This window comes from Penicillium malachiteum (genome assembly GCF_028827825.1).
Source record: "Penicillium malachiteum strain IBT 17515 chromosome Unknown utg000004l:1.0-4883003.0:1.0-4884900.0, whole genome shotgun sequence".
Taxonomy (NCBI): Eukaryota; Fungi; Ascomycota; class Eurotiomycetes; order Eurotiales; family Aspergillaceae; genus Penicillium; species Penicillium malachiteum.
Genome location: NW_026643097.1, coordinates 3,484,414 through 3,500,984, shown reverse-complemented (window position 1 = coordinate 3,500,984; position 16,571 = coordinate 3,484,414). Strand labels below are relative to the sequence as shown.

General features: G+C 45.3%; 9 protein-coding genes across 9 annotated transcripts; all 9 read left to right on the top strand.

Moving 5' to 3' along the window:
- Nucleotides 1–258: 258 nt before the first annotated feature.
- N7483_009387 (uncharacterized protein) lies at nucleotides 259–804 on the top strand (the record flags this gene model as incomplete). The annotated part of the gene is made up of 2 exons (XM_057092814.1): nucleotides 259–510; nucleotides 592–804. 2 exons carry the CDS (start codon nucleotides 259–261, stop codon nucleotides 802–804), a joined length of 465 nt encoding a protein of 154 aa, XP_056943988.1.
- A 78-nt stretch (nucleotides 805–882) lies between these two features.
- Nucleotides 883–1,239, top strand: N7483_009386 (uncharacterized protein; the record flags this gene model as incomplete). Its single annotated transcript, XM_057092813.1, has 1 exon — nucleotides 883–1,239. One exon carries the CDS (start codon nucleotides 883–885, stop codon nucleotides 1,237–1,239), a length of 357 nt encoding a protein of 118 aa, XP_056943987.1.
- An 831-nt stretch (nucleotides 1,240–2,070) lies between these two features.
- N7483_009385 (NmrA-like family protein) lies at nucleotides 2,071–3,119 on the top strand (the record flags this gene model as incomplete). Its single annotated transcript, XM_057092812.1, has 3 exons — nucleotides 2,071–2,703; nucleotides 2,741–2,904; nucleotides 2,963–3,119. 3 exons carry the CDS (start codon nucleotides 2,071–2,073, stop codon nucleotides 3,117–3,119), a joined length of 954 nt encoding a protein of 317 aa, XP_056943986.1.
- Nucleotides 3,120–5,141: 2,022 nt separating this feature from the next.
- Nucleotides 5,142–6,603, top strand: N7483_009384 (uncharacterized protein; the record flags this gene model as incomplete). Its single annotated transcript, XM_057092811.1, has 3 exons — nucleotides 5,142–5,210; nucleotides 5,277–6,066; nucleotides 6,152–6,603. 3 exons carry the CDS (start codon nucleotides 5,142–5,144, stop codon nucleotides 6,601–6,603), a joined length of 1,311 nt encoding a protein of 436 aa, XP_056943985.1.
- A 381-nt stretch (nucleotides 6,604–6,984) lies between these two features.
- On the top strand, nucleotides 6,985–8,347 carry N7483_009383 (endoplasmic reticulum-Golgi intermediate compartment family protein; the record flags this gene model as incomplete). The annotated part of the gene is made up of 3 exons (XM_057092810.1): nucleotides 6,985–7,072; nucleotides 7,196–7,774; nucleotides 7,830–8,347. 3 exons carry the CDS (start codon nucleotides 6,985–6,987, stop codon nucleotides 8,345–8,347), a joined length of 1,185 nt encoding a protein of 394 aa, XP_056943984.1.
- A 666-nt stretch (nucleotides 8,348–9,013) lies between these two features.
- N7483_009382 (PPN1 endopolyphosphatase family protein) lies at nucleotides 9,014–11,277 on the top strand (the record flags this gene model as incomplete). Its single annotated transcript, XM_057092809.1, has 4 exons — nucleotides 9,014–9,123; nucleotides 9,181–10,355; nucleotides 10,445–11,174; nucleotides 11,241–11,277. The coding sequence occupies 4 exons, from the start codon at nucleotides 9,014–9,016 to the stop codon at nucleotides 11,275–11,277; spliced, it is 2,052 nt and encodes a 683-aa protein (XP_056943983.1).
- A 1,180-nt stretch (nucleotides 11,278–12,457) lies between these two features.
- Nucleotides 12,458–13,158, top strand: N7483_009381 (MARVEL domain-containing protein; the record flags this gene model as incomplete). Its single annotated transcript, XM_057092808.1, has 3 exons — nucleotides 12,458–12,499; nucleotides 12,575–12,841; nucleotides 12,940–13,158. The coding sequence occupies 3 exons, from the start codon at nucleotides 12,458–12,460 to the stop codon at nucleotides 13,156–13,158; spliced, it is 528 nt and encodes a 175-aa protein (XP_056943982.1).
- Nucleotides 13,159–13,939: 781 nt separating this feature from the next.
- On the top strand, nucleotides 13,940–14,604 carry N7483_009380 (AP-1 complex subunit sigma; the record flags this gene model as incomplete). The annotated part of the gene is made up of 3 exons (XM_057092807.1): nucleotides 13,940–13,950; nucleotides 14,115–14,230; nucleotides 14,306–14,604. The coding sequence occupies 3 exons, from the start codon at nucleotides 13,940–13,942 to the stop codon at nucleotides 14,602–14,604; spliced, it is 426 nt and encodes a 141-aa protein (XP_056943981.1).
- Nucleotides 14,605–15,364: 760 nt separating this feature from the next.
- Nucleotides 15,365–16,488, top strand: N7483_009379 (RNA polymerase III-inhibiting protein MAF1; the record flags this gene model as incomplete). The annotated part of the gene is made up of 2 exons (XM_057092806.1): nucleotides 15,365–15,370; nucleotides 15,502–16,488. 2 exons carry the CDS (start codon nucleotides 15,365–15,367, stop codon nucleotides 16,486–16,488), a joined length of 993 nt encoding a protein of 330 aa, XP_056943980.1.
- Between the last annotated feature and the right edge of the window lie 83 nt (nucleotides 16,489–16,571).

Here is a 16,571-nt window from a genome sequence, read left to right as displayed (position 1 = left end):
AGCTAGAAAAGTGGGACCATCTGTATAATTCTCCAACAGCACCGATTCTGTAATTTCAAAATTGGTTATTAAATGTTTAGTCAATTATTCAGCATGGCTCGGATCTGCTCGAAAGTCTCGGTCTCATCCCCGGTAATATCCCGACATTAATCATCACTTTATTCAACCTTATAAAACCCCTTGTCTCTTTGTTTCTCACCTCAAAAAAGCCCAACCTCTCACTCCAAATATTACACATTCTTTTCTAACCCACTCGGTATGGCTGCTGTTCTAATAACTGGAGCAACAGGCAAACAAGGAGGCTCGCTCATTAGGAGTCTCGTCTCCCGAAATGCCCCCTTCGAGATTTTGGCTGTCACACGCAATCCAACATCTGCATCCGCTCAGAAACTGAAGAGTCTATCCTCCAAAATCAAACTTGTCGAGGGCGATTTGGACAGTCCGGCCGACATATTCCAGAAGGCGCAGAGTCTGACTTCAGTTGAAATCTGGGGTGTGTACAGTGTTCAGGTAAGTAAAAGCTTGCTCTTGGTTTTTGGATTTGCTTTTGTTCACTCTGCTCAGAAAAAAATGGCTAACTCAATGTCATAGGCAGCTATCGGTAATAGCGGCGAGGAGTCTCAAGACAAAGCTCTAGTCGACGAGGCGATCAAACAAAATGTCAAGTTCTTCGTGTATAGCTCCGTTGACCGTGGTGGGGATGAGCGTTCATACAAGAATCCAACCAAGATTCCACATTTTGTGAAGAAACACAACATCGAAAAACACCTCCTCGAAGATTTGAAGAACAGCGGAATGGACTGAGCCATCCTGAGGCCTACGGCATTCTACGAAAATCTTACTCCAGACTTCTTCGGCAAGGTCTTTGCCACATGCTTCAAAATGTCCTTGAAAGGCAAACCTCTTCAGCTTGTTGTTATTAGTGACATTGGCTATTTCGGAGCTGATGCGTTCTTGAATCCCGACCAGTATAGAGGCAAGAGAATTTCTCTGGCGGGTGATGAACTGACCTTCGATCAAATGGAGGAAATCTTCTCCCGTCAATTAGGGAAAGATTTGCCTCTGACCTTCAGACCAATCTGCTCTTTCTTCATGGCTGCCATGAAGGATATGGGTTATATGTTCAAATTGTTCCACGATGAGGGCTACGGGGCTGATATCAAAAGACTGCGCGAGGTCAATCCCTCGATGAAAAACTTTCAGACTTGGCTTAGAGAAGAAAGCGCATTTTTGAAGTAATAGCGCATAATATGAAGACTCACACATGGGCATGTGTACAGCCAATATTCCAGAGATTATCTTGAGAATTTTGATACTATCGCATTATTTAATAAGAACTTGTAACTATTCAAATGTTGGAATCTCAACTCTTTTATCCGCCATATAGCTCCAAGTGCAAAGAAGTAGCAAGTACATGTGAACGGTCACCTTTCGCTTCTTCAACTTTGCTTCTATAGCAATTGGATAGTGGAACACTGTCATCATCTACAAATGTACCGTTCTAAAGATGAGGATGGACCTAGTATTTGTAGCTATAGCTCTCAGCTATCTGCGTATGTGAACGTGGATTTCAAAGCATCGTGAACGAGGCGATACATTTCTCACACCTGGACAGGTAGAACGTTGTATGGAAACCTCAAGTGCTGCATCTCATTCTCATCCACCGCAATTTGAACATTTTACCTCTTTTCCGTGGGAATCTTAATATCGCCATTAGACAAGGCCTCGGGGTTCAGTCTCAATCTTAGTTCCTTTGAAAACGTCTAGTTCCGAAATTGTAATTTGTAGTGTGGACCCGGGACTATTATAACGCCCGAGATGAAGACCATTCTAAGCATTCCAATCCCTGGAAACGTGTGGGTCCGGGGCTATTAGAACGCCCGAGGTGATTAAGCTTAATCTCTATTCATAATCATGCTGGGGCCGGATTATAGATACATGGTCAAACTATGAGACCGATTAAGAATTGCAGTATTTATAAAGTCTCAGATCCTTTTAGATTCATCTTAACCTCACTACAAGTTTCTTTTCTTTGTCTACTCCGCTTCCTTTTCGATTCATCTATCAACCATGGCCATCACTGTTGGTATTGCCGGGTTCACTGGCAAGTTCGCCAAGCGACTTGTATCTCATCTACTTAAACGGCACAACGTTTCCATTCGTGGATACTGCCGTGATCCCAGCAAGGCACCGGAGACAATTTCCTCCTCGGCGCAAGTCACACTCTTCGAAGGTGATGCGTTCAACAAAGATGCGCTCACTGTATTTGCCAAGGGTTGCGATGTGATCGTGTGTTGCTATCTGGGAGATGATAAACTCATGGTGGATGGACAAAAGATGTTGATCGACGTTTGTGACGAGTGCGAAGTTCCTCGTTACATTGCCAGTGATTGGGCGTTGGACTACACCAAGCTTAAGCTAGGCGAGCTGTTCCCTAAAGACCCAATGATCCATGTTAAGGCGTATGCCGGAACAAAGAAGGTTCAGGGAGTTCACATTCTCATTGGAGGATTCATGAAGCCCATCTTTAGCCCATTCTTCAACATCTACGACCCTCAATCCCAGGCTCTACGCTTTTGGAGCTCAGGCGATGAGATAATGGAAGGAACTACCTACAATAATGCTGCGGAGTTCACTGCGGCTGTTGCCGTTGATCAGAAGGCGACAGGTATTTTGAAATGTAACTTTTTTCAATATCCCGAAGTTTTCGCTTCTCGTTGCTAACTTAAGATTCTGATAGTCCTCGGTGGCCGAACTACCATCAAAGAACTCGCCTCTTCTTTTCGAAAAGGTCTACGGAATCAAGCCCACTCTGGAAAGCAACGGATCTCTTGATGACTTGTACAAGCTCATGCACGTCAAGCGGGAAAAGATTCCCGAGGATATTTACAGTTACATATCGCTGTATGTGGAAGATCTCACCTTTTGTCTTGAAAAAAACTTACACCATGGATCAATTTAGCTTCTTCTACTACTACTGGATCAACGGTCAGACTCTTCTAGGCAAAGACCTGCACAACGATCGATATGCGGAAGTTAAACCTGTCAGCTGGGCGAATTTCATGACTCAATGGCCCCTGAAAGCGTTGCCCACTTCATTTTTCGCGCTGAATGCTTAGAGGAGGCAGAAGGGACATCTGGATAAGGTGGAAGTCCATTTCAACTCGTGTTAGACTATATCAATCCTCAACGACAGCTTATTTTGCCGGAACATATCTGCCCCAGATACATACATAATTGTCTACGCTGTAAATGCATGGCTCGAAGAAGAAAATTAGTATATAAGATGGGCATGATGGCTTGAACAATGACCTGTCCCCGGGAGCTGCGCAATGAATTGATCAGACCCTCATTATTATTAACAGAAATTCTATACACATGCACATGTGCATCTCTCTGTTCTCGGAACTTGGAGGCCGACGCATCTATGCCAGTGCCTCGTGATACAAGTACTGTCGAAGGAATGGGGAATCTCACATGGCTTCACATTTTCACAAATTCAAATGTTTAAGGGAAAGCGATAAATCCCTGCTTTTGGGGGGTATTTTTGATATATTGGTACTAAAAGGCTGCAGATCTCAAAAATGCCAACGACTGTGAACTGGCAGGTCGTACAACCAGAAAAGTATTTAGTTTGTTCAATTTGGAATAAAATTATTCTATTTGGCTAGCCAGCCTTGTAACCGTGTAACCAACACCGTGTGACAGGCATAGCCACCAGTTGATCATCTGGGACTGAGCCCCACAATGCATGTTAGACTGCGAGCCTCGATGTCCCAATCAAACACAAAAAAGGCAATATTGATCTGATCTACATTGATCTTCCTCTGCATCATGCATTATACATAATTATCATTGGCACACCCTCCTCCAAGAAACAAACATTTGATTATCGCAAACCCTCGGGAAAATCTTCCACAGTCGTGGACTCGTGGTAGAAGCAGGTTATGTGTTTACTTGCATAATCACACATTCCATCCCTCCTGGATTGTCTCAATAATGGTGGAGCTAGCAGTGTGGAGTTTGTAATCTTGATGATCATACATACTACGGTCTAGGAAATTCAAGGACACCGATGCCACTCAGGTAGCTTGTGTGCACTAATCAGCTTTGATCAGGGCACGCGGTACAAGTCATCTGGAAATGTTAGACTCGGGACCATTGGTCCACTGTCGTTGTTGATATCACCTCACACCTCACCTTCTTCTCCTCCCTCCCTAAGCGCACTTTCTCCATTCTCAACCGGAGATAACGGCATCTGGTTGTCCGCATTCAAGTCAGATTCTGATCAGTCACATGCAATATTATGCAACTTGAAGATATCCACTTATAACTTGAACTTCTATCTGAAAGTCCAGTATCCAGGGCCTGTATCAGGTCACACAAACTTCAAGCGAATTAATCTTGGAAGGATAGACCGAAAAAAGAGAAAGGCGACAGCAGCGGTGAGATTGAAGGTGGAACTTGGAAGCTTCAAAGTATGCCAAGCCAGTACATGACAACAATTTTTACAAAAATCAGAAATTTTGAATGACAGATTGAAAACGAGATGAAAGGAAACTGAAACTTACACAATTTCAACAGGTTATATTTTTACATTGGTCTGATTAAAAGAACCCATTTCATCCTTCGTGTTATCTCATTTTATAAATTCTATACTAATTCTTCAAATGCCAGTGCCCACTTGAATCGGGGAATGCATATATGTACCATAGCACTTGAGAATATTGATCTTTCAAGAGATATTTTCTATGGTCAGAGTCTTCAAACTTAGTGATCCGATTTTCAGGACTTCGATGTTCGCAGCTTCAAGTTGCATCAGGCTGTCACCACAGTGTTCAAAGTGTAACCCTGCAAGGCCTCCTCTTTCAGAAAGACCCTTGTTTATGTAGATCACCTAGGCATGGTTGGCAATCTTGTCAAGAAAGAGTTTAGCAAGGAATGCAAGTGTCTATAAGTGGTAATGTCGAGATTTCCCAGTAAGCACTGGGAGCCTCAGGTGGCACCTAGTAATTAGGACGCCTGATATCATATATTAGGAGGCCTCATCTTTGCATCAATAGGGACAAATTGCCATTGCTAGTCCCAGTTTCTGACATTTTCGGAGCGCCCTATACAAAAAGGATTTCAACTCATCAAAGATGGAGACTAGACGAACCGGATTTCAAACTCAGACTGAGCCGCATCCAACTGAATTGGTTGAAGGAGGTGTATGTTTGCTAAATTCAGCTTCCCAGTTGTCGAGTTTCATTAGGCTAACAATTATTATTGATTAGTCCATTGACAAGGAAGTGAGCATTCAACAAATTCGCAATGCAATCCCGAATTATTGCTTCCAACCATCTCTATTTTGGTCTACTTTCTATCTCGTCAGAGATTTGATATACTCGGGGATTCTTCTCGGTGTCCTCCATTACTCTCTCCAAGCCCAATTTGTTCAAAGTTCTCCCATCGCATACTATGCAGTGGTCAATACCTATGGATTCTGCCAGGGCATAGTATGGACTGGGTTGTGGGTCATTGCGCACGACTGTGGCCATAGTTCATTCTCGAAATGGGGAGTCTTGAATGATATTGTTGGCTTTACTCTTCACTCTAGCTTATTGGCACCTTACTTTTCTTGGAAGTCCACACATCGGCGTCATCATATTTATGCGAATCATATGGATAAGGATCTCAACTACGTACCACCGCGTCGCGGCGAGTATGCCGAAAAGATTGGACTGGCAGTGGAGTTACTACATGAAGCAGGTCAAGATTCTCCCTTAGTTTTGTTGACTCGGATCTTGATCCAACAAATCTTTGGGTGGAACTGGTATCTGCTATCTAACATTACCTGTCCTCCTTCGGCGGTGCTCAAGCAAGGAATGTCAGCCTGGCGTCACACTCACTTCGATCCATGGGGTGCCTTATTCCGCGATTCTGAAAAATTGGCAATTCTGATGTCTGATATTGGCTGTCTCACTACACTTGCGGCTCTCTATCAGTTTTATCAAAGGATTGGATCTTTTGGAATCGTATTTTGGGTATACGTTGTTCCTTGGATGTGGTTGAATCACTGGATTGGTATGATGCCCATTGCCCAGGTGCTGATCAGAAGGCCAGCTGGCATATTGAACTTGAATAGTATACTAATTCATTTTCTATCAAGTCATGATCACTTATCTTCACCATACGCATCCATCTGTGCCAAAATATACAGCCAAATCATGGACTTTTCTACGTGGAGCAACGGCAACTGTCGATCGTGATTTTGGGATTATTGGAACTCACTTCTTCCACCATATTTCCACAGATCATGTCACCCACCATCTCTTCTCACGCATTCCACATTATTATTGTGAAAGTGCAAGTCAAGCCCTTATTCCTTTATTGGGAAAACACTACCACGAACGACAGAAATTCCGATATGAAGATCTCAAAATCTCATTCAGAGAATGTCAGTGGGTCGAAGAGAGCACCAGTCAAGATAGAATGTTTGGACTGCGCAGAGAGGGTGAGATTACAGGTCCTTCTAACGAGGCACTTTGGTACCGTGGTGGAAAGAGCCCAGCGCCAGAGTTTAAGATGAGAGGATCTTCTGTGTTTTGGTCCAACAATTAACTCGTCGCTATGTAGTAGGAGAGGTTCAAGTTTGCTACCTACATAGAACTATGGATGACAATGATGTTCCCGATTTCAACACTACCTAGACTGAAATCCATTCCTATGTTCAGGACAAAATATAGAGAATGAAGCAATTCAGTGAACATCTTTTATACTCTTACTTTCTATGAATTTATATATTGGGAACTTGTAAATGGTTAAAAAAAGAAATGGATAGACAATATTGAAGTGTACAACGTAGGTTCTGTACCTGTACTGAGGCTGTACCTGGCTTGAGTGGGTCACTGCAAATCGGACTACTTGGCCTCATCGCCTTATCTGACCCGTACTCCACCTTTCTTCTTCTCGACCTTCAATGCCGCCGCTCTCTATTCCGCAATGAATGGCTTTGAATCCAAGGGCCTCGATGAGGATGCCTTTGGGGAAAAGAGCAATCTATCAGGACTGAAAACTTTTGACGCTTTCCGTGAGTTGCTTCCACTCCCCGCACGTATACATAACACGCGATCCTCTAATCGCCGTCTACCCCAATTCAACAACCTTGAAAATGTTTATTGATCCAGTGATCTAACTAACCCCTCCTCTGTAGCTAAAACAAAAGCCTCCTATACAACTCCAACTCGTCGTGGTGGCCAATGGACCGTCCTGATCCTCATCATCTGCACAGTCTTCAGCCTCTCGGAACTCAAAACATGGTGGCGCGGTACAGAAAAGCACCACTTCAGTGTGGAGAAGGGCGTTTCCCATGAACTCCACCTTAACCTTGACATTGTGGTCAACATGCCCTGCGATACTCTTCGTGTAAACATCCAGGATGCCGCTGGCGACCGCATTGTTGCGGGGGATTTGCTTAAGCGCGAAGAAACGAGCTGGAGCCTGTGGATGCAGAAGCGGAACAAGGATAAACATCAATACCAAACGTTGTCCCATGAGGAAGAGGATCGGTTGTCTCAGCAGGAGGCAGATGCGCATGCGCATCATGTCCTGGGTGAAGTGCGGAGGAACCCTCGTCGGAAGTTTGCGAGGGGTCCATCTTTGCGTTGGGGCGATACTGTGGACTCTTGTCGCATCTACGGAAGCTTGGAGGGCAATAAGGTCCAGGGTGATTTCCATATTACGGCCAGAGGCCATGGTTACAGGGAGTTTGCGCCTCATTTGGACCACAATAGTATGTTGCTTTCTTTCCTCTGAACTTCAGCTCTGTGAACTAATTTGGATAACAGCCTTCAACTTTTCCCATATGATCACGGAACTCTCCTTCGGTCCTCACTTCCCAACCCTCATGAACCCTCTGGATAAGACCATTGCGGAGACAGACGCTCATTATTATAAGTACCAGTACTTCCTCTCTGTTGTGCCCACTCTTTACACGAAGGGCCGAAGTGCTTTGGATGCGTATAATCGGGCTCCGGCATCTGCTACCGCCCGCGCTAATCGCAACGCTATCTTCACAAATCAGTACGCGGCGACTAGCCAGTCTGACGAGATTCCCGAGACCCCAGTTCTTGTTCCGGGTATCTTCTTCAAGTACAACATTGAGCCGATCTTGTTGCTTGTCAGCGAAGAGCGCGGGGGTTTCCTGGCGCTTGTGATCCGATTGATCAACACCGTTAGTGGCGTTCTTGTTACTGGTGGTTGGCTTTATCAGATCTACGGCTGGGCTGGAGACATTGCTGGTAGGAGGAAGAGACAGCAGTCCGAGGGCTACTTAACGGGCAACCTGAAGCCTTATTCAGATTGATCTCTGGGAATCATTGGTTATAAAGTTATCAATTCATCGTTTGCATTTACTTCTTTTTTTTATACATCTATCTATCTTGACAGAATTAGGAGACTACGGCGTATTTCCCCCTTTATTCAAGTTCAAATGTTTCCTGATATGTGTGAGATCTTCTGACGTCCGGGTCTTTGTAAACTGACTCAATTTCAGCGTACTGATACATAGTAGATTCAAGTTGATTTCATTGGCCTTTGTTATGTACTCTCAATTGGTAGCATCCACATATGCATGGTCTCTATTATGTATAGAGTCAATATTGTTTTGATTTTCCCTGCGAGCAGCTTGAAGGTTGGGCCAACTGGTCATTCTCTACCGATGATCATCATGATAGTATACCTAACACTAGAAGATTGGATGAATAGTATTATCCAAACGACATCTAGAAGTAACTAGTATCTACATCACTCCTTCCTTATATATATCCCCTTGAAGTACCACATGCCTCTTCCAACCTTGGTGATCATTCGAGGGTTCCAAGGAGCTACCAGGGGAAGGTACTATTATCTTCAAGTTCATCTCGCATGTTATACATCACATTTTCTCAATCAATCTCAATTATTTTGCTCTCAACTCTATGTTTCCTCTATTCAACCAGTTTCAGTCGATGCCAAATTGTCTGATCTCGCTATGCTACAAATTATAATCTGGTTTCTTTTGCTGAGAACCGTCACCGCATGTTCTCTACCTGGGAATGCGTCGTACATTGCTGCGCCGGGGTTCCCAACTTCTGCCTTCGTGTATGTTTGATTGCTCTATACCAAATCCTTTCTAGTCGCTAAGTCATGCTCTCACAGATCATACTATGACTCGCCAGCTCTGCCAACTAAGGAGCCTCAGCCCATCATTCATGACCCGGTTCTGAACTACACGTTCCCGTTAGAGCTCACAACCCCTGATCCCATTCCTCAAAACATGGATGAGCCATTATTCCCTCCTAGTCAGGGGACCATGCTACCGGATGAGAAAAATGCTTTCATTGCGGCTATATCAGCCAATGTGACCGGCATCATTAATGGTAACAGCTCGGAAAACTCATGTGATAGATGCAAAAAGGCCCTTGTTGCGGCAAAACCTGCAGCACTTTTGGCTCCAACCATGGTCCCCGATACTATGGTCAGTCTTTGCAAGGCTTTTAATTTTGCGCCTAGCGGAAGCTGTGAAGAACAACATTCTACACACACATTTGGTGCAACCTGGACGCAAGTTCTTGCCTGTGCAGACGTGCAAGGCCTCGATGGCCAGTACATCTGCAATCACCTGAGCAAAAGCTTCTGCCCCCAGCCCCATACTCGCCCACTGAACAATTCAGTCCTGTTTTCCAAGCCTAAGCCTCTCAACGCCTATGCTCCGAAGGCAAGTGGTGAGCGGATCAAGGTGCTTCACATGTCAGACCTGCATCTAGATGCCCGATATGCAGTCAACTCTGAAGCAAATTGCACATCAAATCTCTGCTGCCGAAGCAACAATCACAATGAGCACTCAGAAGATAAGGTTCTCTGGCCTGCGTCGCCATATGGATATTTCAAATGCGACACACCATACAACCTTGCTTTGGCTGCTTTGCAAGCTGTGGGACCTCTGACGGGTACAGGACAAGGTCGTTGTGCGGAATCCCTAGCGTGGACTTTGTATACTGGAGACTTGCAAGCTCATGATCCAGAGCAACAAAACTCCCAGGAGTATCTGGAGTACACTGAGACAAGTGTGTTTGAGATGTTCAAGAAATACCTCACAGGACCTGTATTCGTTACTCTGGGAAATCATGACTCGGCGCCATCCAATATCGACTCTCCCCACTTTCTTCCAGGTCGCCTTGGTGAGCAGTCGAGTTGGAACTACAAGCATGTGGCTGGTCTCTGGCAGCACGAAGGGTGGATCAGCAAAGAGGAGGCAGAGCAAGCAGCAACGCACTATGCTGGTTATTCCATCAAAACGCATCATGGGTTGCGAATTATCTCATTCAATACCGGTGTGTCCACCCTCAGAGATTGCCCATATATAGTAGTAACCCTGCACGTATTGGAGGTTGATCAATATACTAACACTACATGTCTGCAGATTTCTGGTATCGGGCCAATATCCTCAACTTTATCAACACTGAAAATCCGGATAACTCAGGCATGCTCGGCTGGATGATCGATGAGCTGCAAAAGGCTGAAGATGCAGGCGAGCGTGTATGGATTATTGGGCATGTTCTCAGCGGCTGGGATGGCTATAACCCACTCCCCGATCCGACCAATCTCTTCTATCAAATCGTGGACCGGTACTCTCCTCATGTCATCGCCAACACTTTCTGGGGTCACAATCACGAGGACCAATTTATGATATACTATGCAAACAATGGGACTATCAAAAATTCTGACACTGCTCTTTCTACTGGCTGGGTTGTGCCTAGTGTGACGCCTTTGACGGATCTAAACAGCGGGTTCCGACTTTACGAGGTTGACACGGGTGATTTCAACATCTATGAAGCCTATACCTTTTTCAGCAATGTGTCTGAATATTCTAGTCTGCATGAAACAGGTCCGACTTTTCAATTTGAATACTCTACTCGTGATACCTATGGTCCAGCAGCTGGATGGGATAAGCGTTCGCCTCTCAACGCCACCTTTTGGCACCAGGTAACTGAAGCAATGGAGAAGAATATGAGCCTCGTAACCTTGCAAAATTCCTTGCAGGGTAAGCTGAGTGTCAAGAGTCCCGTCTGTGATACGCCAGCTTGTCAGCAAGCCAAGATCTGCTACATGCGTAGTGGCAGTGCTGGACTGGGATATCTTTGTCCTCAAGGGTATGTTCAACATGCTATTTAGATCTGTCGCGGGTCGTCTCAGGCTGCTAACTGGTCTTCATCTAGATATGGATCCGTGCAGAGTCCCTTCACTGCAAAATAGGGGACCTCTTGCGATTCTCGGGATTATAAATCCTGCCCAGCGTCATTTTGTCTCGAGACTTTTTTCCCTTCACCTCCTATTTTTTTTTGCTTTTTGCTTTTTGCTTTTTATTTCCTTTTCCTATTTTATATCTTTAATTGATACTAATACTAATTAGCTGTTAGACTGCGACGCAACTAACGGATGTGGCGTTTCCAAGGTTCTTGCTCGGTTCCAAACCCCTGTCTTAACAACACAGCGGTGGATCAAAGAATCTATACCTTGTTCGGCGAGGCGCATTTCAGAATTAGCTCCTTCCAATCATATGAGAATTACTACTCCGGCCTCAGAGAATATCACGTCACAGCTCTTTCATTTGGGCATTAAAGAACTTGAAACTGTTCAGCTCCAGATGTCTCCAGGTGCTCTTTATCTAAGAAACTGGTTTCAAGTTCCCAGGTTTAGACCAGGTAATAGCACTTGAAAGGAATTGTTTCCAAAATTGAACTCAGGCATTGGCATCTAATTATATAATTTCAGATTTCCCAAATACAAGTCAAACTTTCAAGGTTGAAGATTGACCTAGTAGGTACTAGGCCATGGTGTATCTCAACTTGAAGTACTATATGTACTACTATCAAGTACTCCTGAATAGTATTAACTCGAAGCCTTTATTCTGTTTCAATTTGCTTTGTACAGTCCGAGACCACTAGGTGCTAAATGACAAAGGGATACCATTTGAAAAATTCAGCCTTGGAGATATTGTAGTCCCTTAGTAGTAGCAAGGGGTGGAGCTCGGCTATTCAAGGTTCAAGACTTCAAGTACAAGATACAACATGCAGTGGAATGTTGAGAATCGATTGAATTTTCCCCACAAACCCCTCTTTATTACTTAGTCAATGACACCTGCGCAGAGACTTCCAAAGATTTTCACTTCCCCTCTATACTACATACATCTCAGTGCCGCCATCTCCCGGGCGCGTCGATGCATGACGTAGTGAGTTTCAAGCTTAGGTTTTCTATATCGTCATCAACCTTCTCCCGGCTGATCCGCGCTTTATTAACTTGAACTTGATCTCTTTTCAAGTTCCTGCATTCTAAAGTTTCCTTGTACGACTTTTTAACCTTGTCACCTAGATCCTCGATCTACGTGATAAATATACTATTATTCGACCTTTTTTCTCCTTGGAAATCAGCCATCATGAGTTTGCGGGGTGTGCAGCTGGGTCTACGTGTGTGGGAGGTATGACAAACGCGCCGAGAAAAAAAAGATTCCCCTCCAAACTACACAGTTATACTAACATGGAACTACGAATAGTTCGTATGGACTCTCCTCATTATGTCCCTGGTCGGTAACATGATCAACGAGGCCTTCGCCGGTAATCCTAGCTCCGTGAACTATACAATGTTCCTGTCGGCATTCTCCATGCTTTCCCTCATCTACTTGGTCCCCGCGTCGTTTAACCTGGACTGGGCTCTCCACCCAATTATCATGCTCGGAGTTGATGTGCTCAACACCATTTTCTTCTTCTGCGCTGCGATCGCGCTCGCTGCGAAGTTGGGAGCGCACTCTTGTGGTAACTCGGTACGTGAGATTCACAAATTTTCGGTGGCTTAGAAAAAACCCAGGAATAAAAAAAGAATTGAAGATTTAGCGAGGTCAATACTAATCTTATCATATAGTCCTACACTAGCAGCAACGAAATTACCAACGGCTCTCACAACCCCTCGAAGCGCTGTAAGGAGGCTCAAGCGGTGACTGCCTTCCTATGGTTCGGCTGGGCTGGATATATGGCCTCGACTGTTGTTTCGGTGCTCCTGTCTCGCTCATCGACTGTGAACATGCGCGGCCGCAGCGGAAGTGCCCGTCGCCCTGCTCGTCCCAGCATGTCCCAGGTTTAAGTCTGGTCACCCTGATGAGCTGAAGACGTTTTTGGATCTACGAATGGATATATATCATCCTAAATAGATCTCTGTGGCGGACTCTCGGATAGGGTACTACACCAATTTTCCGCTCTGTTTGATATGATTATGATGACCATGAACTGATGGACATGGTATGGGTGGATATGGCGTTGGTTCAGGAGACTTTGAGAGTTCATGAATTGTCTCTCTTTGATCCCTGCCACTTTGGAAAACTGAAACACGGATACTGGTCGGATGTTGGGTATTGGATCTGTTTTGTCTTAATCGGCGTAACTTGGGGGAGTGTTTCTATGTCATTAATAATACCTGGTACTGGGATTTAATTTTGAAATTTATTATATTTAATGCACTGGCAATATCATGGAATTCAAAATGGAATTTCCATTTAATCAAAACTACTTCATCATTACTAGTAAAAGTTGAATATCAGAGCTTGAACATAGTAACCAACTGGCTGACGTAGTACTTCTGTACCTGTTGTATACTGGAGGTTGACTCATGCCCGAACCGTGCGCCGACCCCAATATCTATTATCAGTCTTTAAAAACCATTCTCTTCTAACATAATCAGTTCTATCTTATCTCTCTACTTCTTCATCTCTCCCATCTCTCAACTGCTCAAATTCCTCTATTTAGGGCTCGGCGGGGCTATCATCTCAGACTCCACCAGTGAATAATTTGTCCAGAGCTCGGATCCGCCACGGGTTTCAACCCCCCTTCTCCATCCCTTTCCCTTCTCTCTCAACAACCCCACCATCATGCCTATCAGGTCAGTTCCATGAGCTTTCTATGGGCCAATCGATTTATCGCTAATGTTGATGTTCTAGCTACCTGATTCTTCTGTCCCGCCAGGGCAAAGTGGTATGTGCCCTCGTGGCCCACCCTTATTCCGGGACCCTCACCACTGACTTTTTTTTTCTTTTTGATTTCTAGCGTCTGGCTAAGTGGTTCACCACTCTCTCCTAAGGAGAAGGCCAAGATCATTAAAGATGTGACCCAGCTGGTTCTGTCGCGTCGCACCCGCATGTGCAATTTCCTCGAATACAAAGGTGGCGTCTACTTCCCCGAGCTTCCCCCTCTCTCTCGATGAATACCCCCGAACTAATCAAGGAGAATCTCTTTAGACTCCAAAGTTGTCTACCGTCGCTATGCCTCCCTTTTCTTCATTGCGGGCTGCTCCTCTACCGATAACGAATTGATCACCCTGGAGGTGGTGCACCGCTACGTGGAACAGATGGACAAATACTATGGAAATGTGTGTGAGCTGGATATCATCTTTAATTTCCAGAAGGCCTACTTCATCTTGGATGAACTGCTACTGGCTGGAGAGATGCAAGAGAGCAGCAAGAAGAATGTACTTCGTTGCATCAGTCAACAAGACAGTCTTGAAGATATGGAGGTGAGTTCCCTGATGATTCCTTGATACCTTGATACCCTGAATCTTTTGGATCTACTTGATTCCCCTGGTCTTTATCTTTGCATGATGCTTGGATTTAGATATTCTCCCATTCCCCTTTTGATTCATTCCCATTATCGTGTACTACCTACACAAATTACTCCATTCCCTTGCGCAGTCGGGCTAATGCGCATTTGCCCCAGGTTGAGGAAGATGTGGTCACCAAGATCATGTAGTATAGGGTGTTCTCGTCTTCTTTGTTTTCTTTTCTTTTTTTTTTAATTTGATTATTCTTAGCGATTTGTTTGATACTGATAATACCACAATGCCGATTCAGGACTCAGAAGATGTGGCCCGCAACTTGGCCCGAGTTGGATTGTGATTAGAGGATGAACCATGGGTTTAGCCTACACCGTGAGGTCAGTGCGGGTTCTCACTGGTTGGGGTCTCCACGTGATCCCGCATCACTGACCCCCAAGTCACTGTGACTGTGAGAGACGAAGAAGAGGAGGAGAGTTCATTGAAGAAAGGATCAACTTCCCACCCCTCCCCGTTCTCTTTTCTACCTAATCTTCACCCCCTTCGTCAGTTTCGCCTTCTTTCACACTCTTGTGTGGTTATCGTGAAATCCCCCCCATACCCGTCATATCGTCTCCGTCTTCGGCGCGCGCCTTATCTTCCCTGTTCAACTATCAATCCGTCAACCACCTCTCCAATTTATCCAGTTCCTCATCGGATTCTGGGTTTACTGCTTGAAAGTGCTGGATATTTCATATAACTCGCAGTTATGAAGGTTGGTGGTTGCCTCCTTCCCCCCCTAGTGTGGTGGTGCGGTGACGGATATCGGTCGGGGAGTCATAGGATCCGACCGATTCTCCATCTTGCTTTCTACATGCGGTGATGTTAACGGCTTGATTTTTTTAGTTCCTTCCTTTACCAGAGTTGGAGGATGTTACGGGCTCTTTGAACTTCGACACCGCCGATTGCCATATCGTGGGAGCCTGCGATCTGTACACGACCAAGGCTGCCCGATCCGACCGCAAGTTGTACAACCACATCGAACAGTCGCTCGAAGCGCAATATGAGTCAATCCTGCGGTTGTCTGCCTCTTTGTCCCCTCCCAATGCTCACGATGCTGCTGAAGCCTTGAATCTTTCCCGATCCAGTCCGTTTGGGCCCCTGAGTGAGCATTCGAGTCGTCGTACGTTCGCCTACTTAATTGCAACACTGAACGCCAGTCATCCCGACTATGATTTCTCAAATGTTCTCCGACCTACCGATTTCCGTCGTGAGAGATACCTCAAGCGAGTCATGAATACAGTCAACTCTACGTTGTACAATCTTCGACCTCGCGAATCAATCGATCTATCTCCCTCCTCCCCGGCAACCCTGTCCGGGTCATACAATACAGGAACTGGATCCTGGGGCCCCAGAATGTGGCGCACCATGGATGAGCACATGTCCTTGAAGGAATGTTCGGTCTACTCGTATTCTCCTGAGGAGGATCCCTCGGACGCGGATGATGGAGCGATCTGGAGCTTGCACTATTTCTTCTTCAACCCATTGCGCAAGCGGGTCTGTTATCTCTATCTTCGAGCTATCCCCATCCTCAGCCATACTCCTCCGGACGAGGGCGTTGCTACCCCAACTGGAAAGCGCACCTTCGACGATGGCTACCTCACCCCGGATCTGAGTTCCAGCAAGCGCACCCGCTACTGGCTTGGCAGTCGGGCGGAGTCGTCTCTTCGTCATGCTGATAGTGATGATGAGCTTGACCCAGGTCAACCCTCTCGGATTCTGGATGATGAGGATCAGTTTATGCTGAGCGATGAGGAGATGCGCTCGCGCTCTGGTAGTAAGGGCATGGTCCGTGCCATGAGTGAGGAGATGATGGATACTATGGAGGTCTAACTTAACCTTGAGTATATTTACTCGGAATCTCTTCTTTAATTCTTCTTCCGTTGACCGGCAGTTATATTTATGTTTTATTCTTT